Genomic DNA, 19,334 nt, shown 5'->3' with positions numbered 1-19,334 from the left:
TGATGTCACTTTCCTCAAACATAAACACATCTCAGCAAGACTGTGAGTCTTTTTCTGCTAAAGAATAACTGAAAAAACAAAAATATGAGAAGCAGACATTCCTTTGTGAGGACAAAATTAATAAAACATTTTATTTGGGAAGTAGACATGATACAGTTGGAGTTTGAAGGTGCACTTAGCTCTGTTCTAATGATTTAAATATGACAAAACTTGTCAAAAGATGTTAAAAATTGTTTCGTAGTCCAACAAGTCACTCAGCAAGAATAATTTTTAAGCAGCTTTCTTTTTTCTTTCAGTTAAAATTAAAATCCATGCTGTGTAATCCTTGGAGTCAATCTGTAATTAAGGGGATTTGAAGAGAGACCACACACCGCATTAATGATAAAATTTAATATCTGTTTTAATACTCTAACATAAGAAAAAAACTCTAAGCAACACACAAAACCCCAATCATCTCCGCATTTTGTGTGAATGCAGCATATAAACACCATTACTATGTGCAGCAGCAATGCTCTATTTGATGTCAGCTTTTTGTTTATAGACCAAATGTTTCAGGATTTAGCATCTACAGAGCTTAAAACTGCATCTGCTTGAAAGTTGGCACCCAGATTTAATAGGCTAGATAAACAGATTTTATTTTATCTAGTTTGGAAAACCAGTGGATTTTTGTTACTATTGTACAACAATTCCAAATGGAAGGAACTATCAGCAGCTTTTCCAAGGTTTCAGTCACTCTCCTCGCAGTCACACAGCCACTCTTTCCTCCTACATCTGATACACTTACAGCTCAATTCTAAAAAACCAGAAAGAGATAACCGATTCAATTTATGCGATATTCTTAAATGCTTAGAAGTCTAACATATTACCAAAAAATTAGAATGTTTGGTATACTATGCGTCTCCTCTAGAATATATGCAAGGAAAAAAAAAAATCTTTCTCTTCAAAATACAGCTATTTGACATCAAGTTATGTATTCAAATAATTTACTCGGTTGTTTAACAGTGGAGGCAAACAAAGTTCCATTTTTAAACTAGAAACCTGCACTAAACAGTTTGATCCTTTCAGAAGATGGGATGAAGGGTTAAAGTACAAAAGCAATGAGGTGCTTCATGATTCATTCATTTTTTTCCAAAGGACTCAGTAAGAAGCATGGTTAATATACAGGTGGTCTTAATGAGATTTTGGGTGAAAAGGCTTTGAAGAGACACGATGTTTCTCACAGAGAAGTGATAGTAGATTCTTTTAAGGTGAATATCAAAGAACTTTTTTCCTGTTCAAATGTCTTCTGGCCTGAGCTCTTCCGAAAAAACTAGCAAAGCATCAATGTATTGTTAGCAGATCTAATTGTATTAGGTAAGATACCTAGTTTACGAAAACAAATTTGGGCAGAATTTCCTCTGATGTCTGAATAAGGTCATAACAGCTGAAACACGTATAACAGCCTAAGACTTCACAGATTTGGGACCTAGTCCCGTTAAAATTTAAGTGCATGTGGAATTCACAAGCTTCTAGGTTAAAGCAAGAAAGGGTTAATTTCTTCTCAAAATTTAGATCCCATAACAGCACCTATCAATGTCAGTGCGACTGCTTTGCAGCAGTCATTGCTACGTATGCGCACAGAATCATGGCCTAATCTACAAGATTAGCTTCAATGTTTGAAATCCTTATCCAACTGATGCTTCTAACGTAAAAAACAGTTTCAATGGCATTGATATTTTAAAATAAAATCTCTCAGTTTTTCCAAATGTGCGGCCAAGATCTCCGTGCACATTTCACCCCCAACTCCCCCATCTTAACAACCCTCCAGTAGAGAAGGTATTTCTTGAATGAGAATTGAAGTAAGCATCTCCACTGTAATCCACAAAGAAGTGGCACATTTATGAAACTGTACGGAATCTGAATATGCCGAGTAAAACTGTGAAAGATGATATTCATTTTTGAAGGGAGAATCTATTCTGGAGATGGAAAATCCAGCATCAACCAATACAGTTCAGGAAATGAGGTCCCAGCAGGCTTCTTTGTATATCGAATCTAACTACAAAATGACATTTGGGTCTTTGAGTTTAATTTTAAATTGTAAATTTGGCTGCTTAGCAGCTTAACACAATCACCAATTCATATTAATATCGTGTCCAGGCAATGTGATATATGTTTATTTACTGCTACACAATAGCATTTGTTACTTCAGCTTCCCATCCAAAATTTAAAGACAGCTCTTTTCTAATTTCATCTTTTTATTGTTTTTTCTTTGTCAGATAACTACTAAGAAGGTTGAATTTTGGAAGTAACAACACAGTTGACTGAATTTTAGAAGCATAATAAAATGAAGTTTTAATCGCAAACATATTTTACAGGGGAAATCAGTCATTCTTTGAGTGTTTTCTGTGAATAATTCATTTTTTGTGCAAAAGTAATGGGTTGTGATTTTGATTCAGCTACACGACAGAGCTACGCATGCAGTGTTTCTAAATATGAAGATAAACATAATATATGGTGACTTGAAATCCTAATGCATTGATATACTTCTGCTGATATGAAGCTCACTTTATACCTCTCAAGTCTTCAAATAATAAAAAACAGGGCTAAGTATTTCATATGCCAAAATTCTGTTCATGCTTGTGTTAAAGAGAATATTAATATGCTTTCTGAATAGGTGGAACACCAGTGTGCCTGCACAGGATTTCTACAGTTAATTTCTAGGAGCGCAGAATTACCCATTTGTTCTATCAAATTTACTGCTTGACCCCCTAACACATAACTGACTATTGCGAAGCTTAGAGAAAAGCCAAGTCCACCCGCCAGTCCATACTTCCCTGAGAAAAGCTGTGGTGATCTACTGGAAGAGTGAGGTGAGGGATGTCGTCAAGCATCCTCCTCATGACCAGTATACTGCCAGGGTAGGAACGCACACCTGCTGCACACAAGGAGCACATATCTTCCCCTTAGTAACCCGAATATGTGAACAGCAGAGTCCACTTTTCCTTTACACCTTTATGTGGCCACACGCAACAGTCAAATCACGATTTTGCTCTTATTCATGGGGAAAAGAAAGAGATCCTCAAAAGCCTCTCAGTGACTTAGGAGTACAAGATCCCTAACATAACACCTAACATGCACCTCTGCACAAGACCAAATAAATACAATAGGAATTAAAAAGGACAAACAAAATGAGTCACGACTCATTCCTTCCTCTAAGTAAATGGAAACTTTCAGATTACAGTAGCAAGATAAATATGAGCAAACATGAAGCACCTTGGGGCTTCTGAATCAAGGCGAGTCTGTATCTTTACGCCATACTAAGGTTTAACATTTCAGTGTCACCCTTTACCATCTGTTCCCCTTCTACTCTGACCTATACTTCATATGATCACTTGCACACAAAATGCTGGGAAAGGATCTTCCAGTTCTGAACAGAAATCTGGATAAGTTTAAACATACAAAGATCAACAATTCCCTTTTAGCAAGTCCCTAAAACTCTAAAATATTTATATCGATCCTTCATCCTACCCCTGGCTTCCTCTCCCCAAGATCTAAAGTAGATTCTGTCAATTCTGAGAGGCGTTTCAGATAAGGAGGTCATGGATGGGTCAGAGCAAGACCTTTGCTATTTAATGACCCTGTAGCTTGCCTTTTGCACAAGAGCCTAGGTTACTACCTTTTACACATTTTATTGTAGGACAACTAACTGACCTGTCACCATGCACTCAGGTGCAAGATTTTGTTTACAGTTGCTGCTCAAACAAAAAAAGGATCATTTTCCTGTGCAGCATAAAAAAATGGTGTACAGCAAGATGAAAAAATGATTGAAAATTAAGATTTACCACACTTTCTTTCTGCATGTATCATTAATGGATTTTATATGGAAAAAGAAAAAGATTTATGAAATAAAAAATATATGCACTCTCTTCTTCGTTCATTAAATCTGATATCTTGTCTCCAGCATAATTTAAGACGCGTTATCCCAGAGAAAGGAAAAACTTAACTTGGTTACATTTGTAGTATATTCAGTGACTCTGTGACAAGTGGTGTTCCTCAGGGATCCGTACTGGGACCAGTGCTGTTTAATATCTTCATCAATGATATAGACAGCAAGATCGAATGCACCCTCAACAAGTCTGCAGATGAAACAAAGCTGAGTGGTTCAGCTGTCACACCAGAAGGTGGGATGTCATCCAAAGGGACATGAACAAGCTGGGAAAGTGGACCTGTGTGAATCTCATGAGGTTCAACAAGGCCAAGTGCAAGGTCCTACACCTGAGTTGGGGCAATCCATGATTTCAATATATGGTGGGGGATGATGTGAGTGAGAGCAGCCCTGCAGAGAAGGACTTGGAGGTGCTGATCAATGAGAATCTCGACATGAGCCGGCAACGTGTGCTCGCAGCCCAGAAGGCCAACCGTATCCTGGGCTGCATCCAAAGCAGCGTGGCCAGCAGGGAGGAAGGAGATTCTGCCCTTCTACTCTGCTCTTGAGAGACCTCACCTGGAGTACTGTGCCCAGTTCTGGGATCCTCAACATAAGAAGGAGATGGAACTGTTGGAACGGGTCCAAAGGAGGGCTACAAAGGAGATCCGAGGGCTGGAGCACCTCCCATACGAAGACAGGCTGAGGGAGTTGGGGTTGTTCAGCCTGGAGGAGAGAAGGCTCTGAGAAGATCTTATAGTGACCTTCCAGTATCTGAAGGGGGCCTACAAGAAAACTGGAGAAAGACTTTTTACAAAGGCTTGTAGTGGTAGGCCTAGGGGGGAGAGGCTATAAATTGGAGAGGGAATGTTTAGACTAGACATTAGGAAGAAATTCTTCCCCATGAGAGCGATGAGACACTGGCCCAGGTTGTCCAGGGAAGCTGTGGATGCCCCATCCCTGGAGGTGTTCCAGGCCAGGTTGGATGGGCCTTGGGCAGCCTGAGCCAGTGGGAGGTGTCCCTGCCCATGGCAGAGGGGTTGGAACTGGATGATCTTTAAGGTCCATTCCAGCTCAAGACGTTCTATGATTCTAAGATTGTCAAGAGAAATCTGGTGCCAGGAGAGGTTTGAAGTCTGTCAAATAAAAAGCAATAGACCTCTAGAAATTTTTAGTGAAGCAGATAAAAGCTGATATCAAACACAAAGTGTGAATGATTAATTAATTCCTTAATGCTTAGAAGTGAATCAGTGTTCACTAAAGAGATGTTCAGGATCTGTTAACAGCAGAGAAGGAAGACTTACTCTCCTCGGCAAGGTGAACAATCTCTTTCAGCCAAGATGCTGTTTGTTCACTGTATCAAGAAGCATTCAGTGCCATTCTTGCACGGCTTTTTGCAGGCGATATGAAGCATGCTAAAATTCCTTAAGATACACAGTGCTCTAGACAAGCATAATTAATTAGATGCAACTCTTCCCAGGATTATTTTCAGCACAAATGATCTGCCAGTTGTACAGCTCATTTGTACAAATGATCAGCTGTTGTACAGAGAGCGCTCTACCCACAGGGTTGCCGTGCCCGATGTCGCTGTCAGTGAAAGGATAGTGCTACAGACAAAGGAAGGTGACACGGTCAGTGCAGCTGAGGAAGCAAAGATGAGAATCTGGATATGTCTAATTGCTTCCTTCAATTTGAAAACAACCCAAGACTTGAGCAAGTTCAAAATTCTGGCCCGCAGTGACACCTTAGCGGACCAAGAACAGTACAAAGGGTTCTGTTGCCTGTCCACACAGCCGTTTAATGACATCCCAAGCTGACCACTGACAATCATACAAGCACAAATGTTACCAAATATAATTTCTCTTTAACTCCCAGGCAGAAAACGTTTCATATAAATCACACTTACCAGACTCCAGAAGCCCGTGTTTCTAAAGGGATTCAGGATGACTTCACTATCAGTGCCTCATCTCATAATTTGTTTTCCATCAGGGGGAAACATTGCATTATTTGCTTGTGGCACATTTAAGCAATCATTTTATCTTTCAAATCCCTATACAAATTAAGATATTTTTGGTCAATGAGTACAAATGTCTATCAGTGCTAAAACATTAATTACCAGATGGGAGGAAACCATCACTAGGGATGTTGTCACTCACGAACAACCATTCTGTCAAGATCTGCACAACTAAATAAAGCCTCCCAGCCCAGATGGCTAGAAAAAAAATTAACAAAACTGGCCACTGAAAGTGATACCAGTAGGTAAAATTTCTGAACTTAGCTTTTTGACTTCTGGTCAAACACATGTACTAAATTATTCAATTCTTGACTATAAGGGATACACATAAGCAAACTGTTACACTCCTAAATATGTGATGGCAGATGAAGGAAAAATCCCTGGCTGAGGATCTCCAGACCTGAAATGACCAGAGGACCAGGTTATGACATCTGGCTCAAAGGAACCGAGTCTGAGGAGACTCCAAATGACTGCTTTAAAGACCATTTTATCAGTGCTCACATTTTTTTTCCACTGGGATTGAGTGGGAACTCTGGCCACTGTAGATTATACAAGTTATTTTCTCCCTCTCCATACATACAAATAACTGGGCAGATTGTCAGAGGCCTGTAGCAATAGCTTTTGGAGACACTGCAACTTAAGCAGAAAGGAATGCAGAAAATTAATATTGAAGTGGAACTGCAGGATTTGTACACAGAGTCATTTTAGTGTTCATTTATGGCACGATGCACTGGCTTACACCGATATCCTCTGAGGTGCACAGTACTATTTAATAACACCAGCCATAAAGTGACTAATGTTTCTAGCATGGATAAGAGCTGAACAGACTTGGATCTAAACTTAGTGACATCCTTTAAGACCTTGTGATTAAGTGTTTTTGGGTGCAGCGCAAGTAGAGGCTCTGCTCAATCCAATTAAGATTGCAACTGTATGTACTCTGTCTGATAAAATGTCTAGGAAGCAACAACTGAAGAAAAATGTTTGCCTGTTCTTAAACCACATCCAGATTGCCAGCAGCATTTTCCAAGTTTTCCTAGGTATTTTATTTCTACCTCCACTATGTACTTCAAAGCATTCAAACTTCCACTCTAAAAATTAATAGTGATTTCATGTGCTTTATAATGAGTTTTACTGACAGGGTAGCAAATTTGTTTCTCACGTTGCCCAGGCATTTAAATGAAGACATACAATGCTTTAGGGAAGCTACCGAAGAGTGAAATGAACTCATTGTTGCTTTCTATAACCTGAACTGGACACCTATTGTGAAAGCAGAAGAGCAGCAGTGCCCTTCCTAGGAGAAGAAACTCAACTACTGAAACGGCTCTCGCACTAAGCTACAGACTGCAGCTTACTTTGAGAAATCCTCTATTATTTTATCCTTTTGTAACTTATTGTAAGAATACCATGAAGAACCTTTCAGGAATAGTTGTAATAACACATTATTTGCTGGAGATAACATCTAAGAAGCCTGTGAACTATTCCCATTGCTCCTAAAACGTTCTTGAAGTTTCAGAAAAATAGATATAGATGATAAGTAAATGCAAGGGCACAGTGTATCTCCTCACATTGAGCAGCAGATCTGCAGTCTACTTCTCCTCCCCTTCTCCTTCCAATACGAAGCTGCCCCTTCAGTCTTCAAACATATCTATAAATTCACTTGCAAACGTGACAGCAGTCCATTTTATAGGTAGGAGCACATAAAATCAAAACTGGAAAGCGTGAGTGCTTTAGAGTTAACTCCTCAGAATTAGTGCTCAAGCTGAGACTTTGAAGGATGATGTTCTTTTAGATAGAGAGGAAACAGTGCATACTGGCCAGAGGTATTCATAGCAAATGCGAGAGAAATGGGTGGGTTGTCCAACATAGGAATATCGCTGAGTTGCTTTATTGGAAAAAGGCCAAAACTCTGAAGTAAGCACAATATTTTAAAGCATTTTTTTACCAAACAATAACACCACACCAACAAGTAGATCAAAGGCAAGTTTTAAACTCTTTGCAGAGTAATGTCTAGGAACTCTGTAGCTACAAGCTGGAGAAAGGCGTTAACACTCATGTCACCAGTGGATAATACAGCTATTCATCTGTTCCCTACAAATACTGATAATCATCAGCTGGTTTCTATCACTACCACAGCACCGCAGTTAATAACGGTCCAACAGCTGAAATGGCTGAAGTTGGCAGAATGGTGTTCTGGATGTGGCAGGGCCGCACCATGTTCAAAACTTAGCATTCTACGTTTCTAATAAATTAACCCAATCTCTGTTGCTTCACGTAAAATGATGATAAAAGTACTGAAAGGCTTTTCTCTAGAAGTTTTCTACGATACAATTGATAACTATAATAAAATGTAAAAATTGTACGCCGATCTGGAATATGAACAGAAGAGATGAGACTGGAATTCCTGTTTCCCACCACTGGTTCAGGCAAGTTTCTTTAGATTACAGAGCATTTCAAAAGAGTGTATTTTTGTCAGAAACAACTCAGAGGTCTTACAGCCATAAACCAGCTCTAAAGTCATTAAAATTAAGCTCTGAAACTTCAGCTCTGAAGCTCTAAACATAAAACTATTGCTAAAAATGCTTAGCTTTTGCAGGTAAGGGCCACAGTTGCTAGCTTTACTCCATAGTCAATATTATATGCTTAAATAGAATGAGTTTCATGCTTTTCAACAGTAGAAAACATTTTAAATTTCATGATAAAGCTTTTCTTATTTTTTTTAAGATCTTATGATGTCACTTTCTGCTGGGATCACTCCTCATGGATGATATGTTGACAAGTACGCTGGATTTGGTTTTGTGGTTGCAAGCAGATACAGAAAAATGGCTTCTACTCTAAGAATCTGGGAAGTTCTGGGAATCAAAACACAGCATAATATAATTTTTGACAGGCATCAGGGAGTACTTAAGTATTCTAGAACAGCTTCTTCACAGGCATCATCTCTGAAACAAGTACCAAACTACTATGCATTGTGGATTACTTGCCTTTGATGAGATTCTTATATATCTTATAAAGCAGATGGCATCAGCTACAATTTCTTTACGACACTACTGTAGACAAATTTCTGACAGCTCTTTCAGGTCACTTTTTTCGCCTCTGACTCTAAATTTCTGATATGCTTCATAAAACCATAGCAGCATGTTGGATGAATTCGACAGAAAATCACAACTAAAAAGACCAATTAGTCAGAAAAACATTACAAAACAAGACTATCATAACCAAAGATCAGCATATTAACAGCTCAAAAGGAGATTAATAACCTTCACAAGTTCTAATGACATCCTGCTTGGCTGGAGTAAAGGGCACCCGATTTCTGTATGATCATGAAAGATCTTCTCCCCCATTTTGAGGGTTTGGAAGTAAATTGGTTTGAAAGTAGAACTAACATTATTCTTTGGTCTTTAAAGCAGATTAATAGTTGTTTTAAGGAGAATGTATCATCTAATTAAAAATTAAATCGAATAAATTAAAATAAATCAGGCCTGTGGAAAAAAGTCACATTTCCCTATGCTTCATTCAGACCCAGTTAAACATTTTCCATGAATTTTCACATAAAGTTATTTGACTTATTTCCTATTCTTCTTTAACTGAGTAAAGCGGACAGACACTCACATAGGAGAAGTCTTTACTTTCCTTTAGGAAAACGTATTACTTAAACCTCTGCATTTCAAAACTAGATACCACAAAGCCAATAAAAATAAAATGATCCACAAAAATATTTGAATACTAATGAAAAAATAGCAATTCTTCAACTTTTCTATGTTTAATTGAATCAGCTGTTTCAGAGTATTGTGGGAATACATTTATCAGAATCAGTAGAGACCAAATGTTAATTATGAAGGCCAAGCACAAATGAATAATCTTACGTATAGACCCTGATACATTAGAACTGCAAAGCACTCTGCAGATCTTATTTTATGAAAATGTACTAAGAGCACAAATGTATAGGCCCTTAGGAAGCAATTATCCCTAAAAGATTTAGCTATAATTCAATCTGAAATATTATAAGAGATTTTTTAAAATGGTTTCACAAAGAGAAGGATTATTTTACTTTAACTATGGAAATAAGGGCCCCACATGCTTTTCTGAATGACCTCTGTGCAGTCATGGGCATTGCCTAGAGGGAAGATTTGAAATCGTCCATTTCGTTTAATTAACACAATCCTTTATGACCAATATGAATACTACAAAAATTAGGAGTACCACTTTGGCATTTTGCGACTGAATGGCCCCTGTCACTGTCAGGAATGTTCTGTGCAATTAAGACATTAAATACGGAAGTTTTAAGTCACGTACTGTACTAACAGGTATGACAGAGATTAGTTAAGAAGGACTGCCTCGAGAAAGACGTTCAGATGTTGTATTGCACATTGAGGTGAAATGGGACAGTATAGGTCTACACAGGATGACCTTATGTGTCTTATAATGTATTTGTCACGTGGTCCTCAGGTATGACATGGGATCTAAAAGTGTGTAAAAACAAAAGGATGCAACAGTGCTTACATCATCTTTGTGATTATATCATCTTTGCTTATATCATCCTGAGCTTTTATCATCTTATAGTGACATTCCAGTACCTGAAGGGGCAACAGGAATGCCGGAGAGGGGCTGTTCACAAAGGCTTGTGGGGATAGAATCGGGGGAATGGGTGTAAACTGGAGAGGGGCAGATTTAGCCTGGACATTAGGAAGAATTTCTTCACCAGGAGAGCGGTGAGGCACTGGCCCAGGTTGCCCAGGGAAGGTGTGGCTGCCCCATCCCTGGAGGGGTTTCAGGGTTGGATGGCCCTTGGGCAGCCTGAGCCAGTGGGATGTCCCTGCCCATGGCAGAGGGGTTGGAACTGGATCATCTTTAAGGCCCTTTCCAACCCTAACTATTCTATGATTCTATGATTTCCAGGTCCTGGATCTGGCCAACTTACTGCCATCGCACCCCTTTTCGCAGTTACAATCTGTCTCTCTGCTCAGGAGTCTATGTGCTGCGATGGTCTCAAAGAATAGCGGCTGCATCACTGTGAGCTAACATAACTAAAAATAAAGCCGAAAGCTTGCAGCTTATCCTGCCTATTAGTCCATATCATCAGTGGAATGAAATAGGTTTTTTGTGGATTGGTCTTACGTTTTTTTACTTCTGAGCAACTCACTAACTAAAACAATACCCATTGGGTTTTGGTGTAAAGTCTATTTCAGGATGCTATAAATGTCAGATCTCATCTTTTATCACAAACTTTTATACCATCCTTAACCTAGATGATCCCGGTTACAGTATTTTTATCCAGTTAAAACTGCAAGTATCCTTGCACTATAACTGATGTTTACACTTCCATTACTCCTGAAAAGAATCCAAATCAGATCGAATTTCTCATCTGCCACCTATCATCAGAATACATCTTTTGTCAATTTATTAAGTTTAAGACAGTCGGGAAAATTAAAGTGGTTTTTTTTTTTTTTTATTGAAAAAAAACTCCCCAACTTTCCTAACAAAAACTGTCCTGGATCGATACAGAAGGAATACCTGGATTTCTTCTGCAGTACATGTGGACATGTACATAGCGCAGTTCCCAGTTCGCATGTGGAGGTGGTTAAAGCAAAATAGCTCCCTGGACCATGGTGAAAATAAAAGCAGTTGTGTAGATATTTAGCCCCGCACCACAGAGACAAATGACATGTCCTATTTCTCTGAAAACTGTGAAGATGATGGGAGAGTGATGTGCAGCCGAGAGGAGAGAGGAGGGGATGCTCGAGACCGTACGCACTCTGTGTGTAGCACTTATGATAGCTGCTGAACGCATACCAGAGGCAGGAGGAGGCAGCTGAGAATAAGAGTTTCACAGGGGAGGGGTGTGCTGAGGCTCCACAGCACATTATCTGTCAGGAAGCTCTGGCTGGATATTTTCCTGCAGGGAGCTCTGCTGCTGAAGGCACCAGGAGTGCGCTGGGCAGCCACAGGCGCGGCCGGAGCACTGCTCAAACCCATTTCTGAAGGAGCTGCTGAGATGACTTTCATCCCTCCCAACCAGTCCATATTTTCTAGGCTGTAGCCACATTAAAAAGAGGTGATAAACTTTTAATTTGCATGAATGCTTAGCTCAGGATGAGCGTGCATATGCCATACATCACAGCTGACTACTATTGCCAATATTTCACGTGGACATTTTAAAGTTTTCAAGGTCAGGAATTCAACTTAACCCACAGCCTTTTAAAAAGTACTCTGATGGAGGTGTCCTCCCTGTAGGCAACAGTAATTGGAACCGAGAAAAAACTCTACAGAGGTACAATATTAAAAAAAAAATCAGCTTTACCAAAAATTGAAAAACAAACCTTTTTTCCTCCCCAGACTCTCATCTCTAAAAGACAACGACCAATTAACCTCTAACTCTGAAAAATCAAAAAGTGCCTGTGACAGCCACAAATTAAATTCTTTAAAGATTAGGTGCTGGGAGAGCAATATCAGGCTTAGAATGAAATCCTAGTAACACTCTGAACTACTAAATCACTTCTTGCTCTGAAAATATAATTTTTTGGTAAGCATTATGTCAGGCAATATTAAATATAAAAAGTGTAGTTTCAATAAAACGTGGCTGTTTTCTAACAGGAAGAGTCTGCATAGTATTTTCAATGATGCAGAAAACAAGCCAGTACACATTAATGAAAAACAATACTACATGCAGTAAGTAGCTTGCTCGGCAGGTGCTAACTTTTAGTGATACCAGACTCAAACCAATGCTATTATTGTGGTCAGAAACAGCCCTGACTGTTTACAATCTCTATTTCTAACCATCTGAGGATGAATTGCTCTCAGTATTGCATACTTGATTTATAATATTCATGATAGATTCTGATGGCAATTATAAACCCATGGAACACACAGCATTTGTGTGGCACGCAGCCTCTCTCCTTTTACATATTATACTTATTTTTTTTTTACCGAGAAATGTCAAACTACGTAAGGATTTACCCTAATTCCTATGCTTCGTATAGGTCAAGTTGTTGCATGAATAATGATATCTTCTGCCTATTAAAAAAAAATGGAAAAGGAGGCAGGGGAAAATCTGCCTATAAACGAGAGACATTTGGCTCTTACTGCCTAAATCAAACACAGTTTTAAGACGACAATACAGTATCAATAGAGTAACTTCTGTATTTATACTGTCTCTCCACCACCCATAAAAGAGATTTTTAAGAATATATTTGCGCATGATGCTCGCACATCTTACCCGGTATAGTCTCTTATTCTGGCTACCGGTGACTGCTGGTTATGTAGCTATCAATTCCACTGATGTTACAATTTCCCTTCCTCAAAGCAGCAATAACCTGTCACTTTACATTGTCCTTTCTCTGACCCTCTCCCGCCTGCCTGCTCATTTTTATTCTTATTGACAAGACTTATTATTCCTCCTCCCAATTCCAACTAGCTACCCTTTTGCAAATAGTAGTATCAACTATGTGGTCACTAGTAGTATAGGTCAACAATGTTATTAATATAGCACACACTGCTGGGAGCAGATCAAACAGCCATGCTTTAAAATATTAGTTTTGCAAAGGTACCATGTAGTAAAATAGCTGCAGTTTTCTTCATGTTATAAAATGTAATATTTCAAGGACAGACCCCAAGAATTCAGCGTTAATTACCAGCCCAATAATTTGGAGGATATGTTATGCTTTCCTTGTTGTTTTCATAGACAAAATAAAATAAAACCATAACAGAAGGGTGCTGTATCTGTGTTTAAAGAAGGGGTTGTTGGCAAACACCATAGCTCACTTCTGCCGAAATGTACACAACTGATATATGCAGCCCAGAAAGCTGGCACCAGGGGCTTACAACCTTAATTTGCCTGCAAGAAGAAATGGAGATTTACCTTCAGAGCACGTTCTTGATTGTTTTCAGCAGTCAGATGTCTCGTGTTGTTTGCTGAGGTCTGGTTCTGCTCTTTCAGATGATGAAGCTCCTGCTCCAGCCGTTTGCACTGCAACGAGGAAAGAATCCCATTAAGTAAAGGAGCGTGGGCATATTATTTTCAACAAGCCAAATGAATTAACGTAAATAACCCCATCACCATTTCTGCAGTAGAGAAAGCAACAGACAAAAGCGAGTAACAATCCCAGATCTGTACTAGAGCTACATTTTTAATATGTGATCATTATACGGTTTCGTCCTGGTCCATTTGTATGCCAAAGAAAGCCAAGTTTAGGATTAGACAAAGACATTTAAAAAAATATTTTAAAGAGTCTTAAAAATTACAAAGATGTTGGGTTGAAACTCTATTCCTAGTTCTGCCAGTATAATGACAGATTTTGGCTTTTCTATATTAAGTGAGTGGTTACAAAGGAAGCAATACATGCTGTTAGAAAAACAAGCGAATTAAAGACTCTTCTCCCAAATCCAGGACCGAGCCTTTTATTAGGGAATATACATGTAATTTTTATACTTGCATTTTTCACACTAAGAGATTACTCTAAATCCCAAACACACACCACATCTTGAAAGAAAAGAAGCTTTAAGGTTGCTTTGCTTAAATATTTAACTTAATGACAAACAACGTAAAATGTAGCATTTGCTGCTGTGTGCATACACACGTATACTTACTGCTGTCAGCCAACATCTATTTTAAACATTAAAGATCCGCAAATTGTGACCCAAATTACATTGCACTGTTTTTTATAGTAACTCTAAGAGGTCTTGCCTAGTTACCTTGGTTTAAAAGAGTAATTAGTCGGGAGCAGACAGTCTCGTGAAAAAAAAAAACGCCCTGTTTTTTAAGAGAAAAAGGCAAAACAAACCAGACAAAGTATCTGGAAGAGGTAGGGGAACGACTGTTGGAACTAGGGAACAACAAAACATGAACCGGAACATTTTAAAACAGTATATTACATGCAAGGAGTCTGGATAATTCACCAAAACCCAAAGGTGATAGGCTCTGTAGGAACAAAGGATATTTAATTGATTAAAAGTATTTTAATGAATACTTTTCGAAAACACTAGTAAGAAAGAAATAAGAATTGTGACACAATGGCCATGTAAGCATTGCTCTCTTAAATGAACGAGCTGGAAACATCAGCCTCTTGTGCTGTCTTAGTGACTGTGGAAAACACGGAACTGAGCTTCCTCTCAAGTGCATACAACCTATTCCTGAGCAATTCTGTATGTGGGACAATGACGCACGGCTCATGGCAACTCTGAAAAAAAACCAACCTGTGAAACACAGAGCTGTAGGACTGCAAAAATTATAACTGAGGTCTACGGAAAACGAGTACTGAAGGATTTTGAGACAGAAATGTTAAAGACATACCAATATATACACTTCTTCTATACAAAATAAGCCCTTAACAATGTACTGCACATCAGGTATCCAGCACAGTATATAAACCAGAATGATTAAATCCTATATTTGTATAAGGTTCAAATAATTGTAATTGTCTAACAGCACTATTAAAAAATTCAAGTCATGTATGTGTTGTTGTTTTTGATTGCTTCTATTGCAAACCTAGGTTCATTTCTAACAGGGTTACTTTATTAAAGACACCAAATCTCTTCGACCTAGTGCATTCTCTCAGTGTCTGATGTAAAAGCAAGTTAAATTTTATTGTGAGAAAAAAAGATACTTTCCCGTAAAATAGGAAAACACAGGAAGATAAGCTACATTATATTTGATTATACACGTTTATAGAGACTTAAGACATTTATGTCTATCTTATACACACACACAAACCCAGAAATCACAGTATCACAGCTGTAATTCTCTTTTCATGTCCAACATGAAAATTAAGTGTCTGCAGACATGAAGGTGCTATTAAAACTATTGAAGAACTAAGCCCAGATTATGCAGGGTTTTTTTCTCTTGCAGCTTTTTTTTTTTTCCCTAGCATACATGATCTAAACACATTTTAAACAAATAAAATCAATCTACTACTTCAGGCATTATTGTGACACTTCACACACGACGTTGTGTAATATCAGTAGCTCTCTCGCTTTTAAGTTTTGCCAACACTCTTCAAAACAGTTCTTTGGAATTCCTCGTTTGACAACAGCACAGGTTTCTTACAGTAAATATTGTTACAAAGGCTGAAATCTCAATCTACTTTTAAAATATGAATTTATATTCGACTCCAAAATGATAAGTAAAAGTGCACTATAGGCAAAACCTACCTACAGACCCATATGGAAAAAGACCTTGACGTACAGGGCAGGTTGCACAACTGAGGTTGCACGAGTGCAACCTTACTCTGTTCTACACTTCACTCCTGTGAGGAGAGGACAATGAAAGCAGCAGCAGCAGTGGGACTGCAGTATATAGAGCGTGTATGATACAGATGCAACACGAGTAACAGAAAAGGGATGGACCTCCCTATGAAGTCAACCTTGGATGGACCTCCCTATGAAGTCAACCTTGACATAATGACATTTACATCAATCTTAGCAACATTTTGTAAATAATCTTAAATTTAATTTCCGCTAAGAATGTTGATAACTGAGAAAAACCTGGGCTTCCTTAAGCCACATACTGCTTGAATCCGTTTTGAGGGTATGATTGAAAGAAATGGTAATCTAATTTGACCTCTATACCTAAGTATCTTAACAGATTGGAAACAACTTATCAGAAGATGTCCTGAGTTATCAATAAATATAAATATTCCTAGCTGCTGAGGAAGTAAAATCTTTAATTATCCTGTTAGTGAAAGCATTATAATGCTCTTAAATGGCAACCTTGTGAATGTCTTACTAAAACTTTATACTCTACAACACTTTGATACCTGAATACTACTAAAATACTAAAATAGCATTCTCAAAGCAAGCATTCTTTCACAAGAACAAAAGCATAAGAAATTTCCATGCAACCTTGCTGTAAATAAGAGTTTTAAAAATAGAATTTAAAACAATGCAGTCCTTCAATTAATTTGAGCCAACCTTTTTCTGAATTCTGTGTCATTGGTTGTTAGCAAGGTCCAGTAAAAACAAATGTTCTTTCAAAGAACATGTGTTTTTATTGGTTCACTCCAGGGCTCTAAAATGCCAACAGCTGCAAGTAAGGAACTGGATTTCCTTCTGAAAACATATATAAAAATACTTTTTAGAGAACAGAGAAGACATCGTCCAATTCAGTATTGGCAAAAAGGAAACGTAGGATGTGTCCTTTTAAGAAAGCTGAAAGCTAAAGGAAGTATTTCATTTTAAATATTATAAATAAGAACATATAAATCCTGTTATCCCAAACTGGTGAAAATGCATACTTGGGAACCATTCAAACAGAATCCTCCTAAAGTCAGAGACAAAATGTCTTGTGCAACACAGGTTGCCTAAACATCTGATGTGAAGTGTAATTGCGCACTTAAATGGAAGTTCCTGTGAACTCAACGCTTTCTGAAAGACAGGCTGTCAATTGAGAAAACTGCTTCTCTACCTCAGATACTTTGAGAACATCAAGGAATATGGCAGTATTGCAGATGGGCATCAAAAGAGAATATGCCTTGATCAGAACACTAAAGGCTTTTCCAAGTAAAGGATGCTAAAGCCTCATAAATGGTAACGTCATTTTATAAAGGTTTCACACAAAATCCACCAGGAATTAGCTTCATTATGTGGTCTGTTATTCCATTCAGATTTCTGCAGCCAGAGGCAATAATGAAGGCACAAAACAAAAATATGCTTCAACCAGAAAAAGGTTTCCTCTTCCTTCAAACCCTAATGTTTGTTCTCCTCTCTGAATATATTGCCTCAAAAAGTCTCCTACCTTAGCAAGCCTCATCCATGCGACAACACACTTGTCAGACAGTGAACCTCTTGAAGCTAACTGCAAGTACTCCTTAAGCGATCATCATTGTCCAGCTGATGTCATCCATACTACGATGTCATCCATACTACAATGTCATCCATACTACGATGTCATCCATACTACGATGTCATCCATACTACGATGTCATCCATTTCCAGCAACAGTCACTCAACCTTCACGTTAACCATACCTTCACAGCGCAACTCAGCTGCACTCTTCTAAAATGCACCCAGTCTTTCCAAAAAAATACCCCTGAACCCACCACAGGATATATCACAGCAGCAAAGACTCAAAATGAAAAGAAATGTAGGTAATATACCAAAAGAATAAGAAGAGATTCAGACAGGAGAGAAGATATAGACAGCAAGCACACCTGTTCCCTTCTCCCATCTTCTAATTTAAACCATTGGGCTGCGGTTGAGCCTTTTGTAACGGGTATCAACTAACACGATTCAGCAGAATGACGATGTTTGAAGAGGTACAGGTTCAGCCCCCAGAAGGCACTGACCTCTCTCAAGGACTATGCAGCTGGGAGGGTTGAGAACGCCACAGGGCAAAATCCAGACAAACTGCAAAAAGTAGCACCTGCTAAAGGGGACACTGATGGAGAGGTCAAGAAGTACATCAGGAGAATATCACTGAGTAAAGTCCTTGAGGCTCACCCAAAAAGAGATGGTTAAAAACGGTCCTAGTTCCAGGTACACAAAAGGAGTAAAGATAGTTAAGAATGAATTGAGTACTTCAGAAGATAGAAAAATCAATGCAGATAACCACTTAGTAGTGTTTGGCCTTTACTAGAAAATGAAGTTGCATTAACATATCAAACATAACTTTAGCACTTGTATAAACAAATCACCTGTATTGTGCTGTCAGTTTTTCTGCATTTTCTTCTTCAACTTGTACTTTAAATGATGTTAAAATTGTACTATGATGCTTGCCACGTCTACACAGATTGACAAGCTATTTTTTTGATTGTTACTTAACAGCATTCTTCAGTGAGGTGTTCTGACAGTTAAAGGGACAGAGAAGAGTAAAGAAAAATCTACAGGCACTAGAGAAATAACATTAGTAGGGACAACGATGGAATACAGCAAGGCATTAACATCGAGCAGAGCAACACCCTGCCCCCAATTTGTTTATACGAAGACAACATCTATTCCCAGAGGTCTCAAGCAGAAGCATATTTAACTCTAGACTATTCAGGTCAAGTAGACTATTCACATGCTTTCAAACAAACACAATCATTCTGCTACACTGGGGTCCTTGGCTTTCATCTCACTGAACAAGACAGTAATATCAGGTGCATTACTCATTTTGTATTTCAGTGCAGATTTGACCCAGAGAAAGGGTACCGTGACACTCCTTGGTTGCAGAAGCAAAAGCTAAAGCAGAATATAACAGAAAACCATAAGATTTCCTTACTATTAATGCAGTCTTAATGTTTTTTTAACCCTGTTACACCTATATTTACTTTTAATATTACTTTACAGCCTGTAATGTTTTCCATGGTCTTTCATTAAAAGGAACCCAAACTAACCCCTCCTGAACTTATGGCAATATGCTAGGGAAAAAAAAAAGAGCCAACAAATGATGCCATTTACATGCTAGGGGAAAAAAGGGAACTGATTTGTCTCTACTAATACAGGTAT

At 38.4% G+C, this 19,334-nt stretch overlaps 1 protein-coding gene across 7 annotated transcripts in view; it reads right to left on the bottom strand.

Moving 5' to 3' along the window:
• MIPOL1 (mirror-image polydactyly 1) overlaps window positions 1-19,334 on the bottom strand; it is a 189,963-nt gene that overhangs the window by 87,785 nt on the left and 82,844 nt on the right. For all 7 annotated transcript variants that reach the window (XM_054068380.1, XM_054068382.1, XM_054068379.1 and 4 more), the window contains one exon: window positions 13,774-13,881. In XM_054068380.1, the coding sequence (XP_053924355.1) occupies window positions 13,774-13,881 (108 nt within the window). The remainder of the gene's footprint in view (window positions 1-13,773; window positions 13,882-19,334) is intronic.

Source organism: Cuculus canorus, chromosome 5 (genome assembly GCF_017976375.1).
Source record: "Cuculus canorus isolate bCucCan1 chromosome 5, bCucCan1.pri, whole genome shotgun sequence".
NCBI lineage: Eukaryota > Metazoa > Chordata > Aves > Cuculiformes > Cuculidae > Cuculus > Cuculus canorus.
The sequence above is the reverse complement of the archived record's forward strand: the minus strand, read 5'-3'. Positions and strand labels throughout refer to the sequence as shown.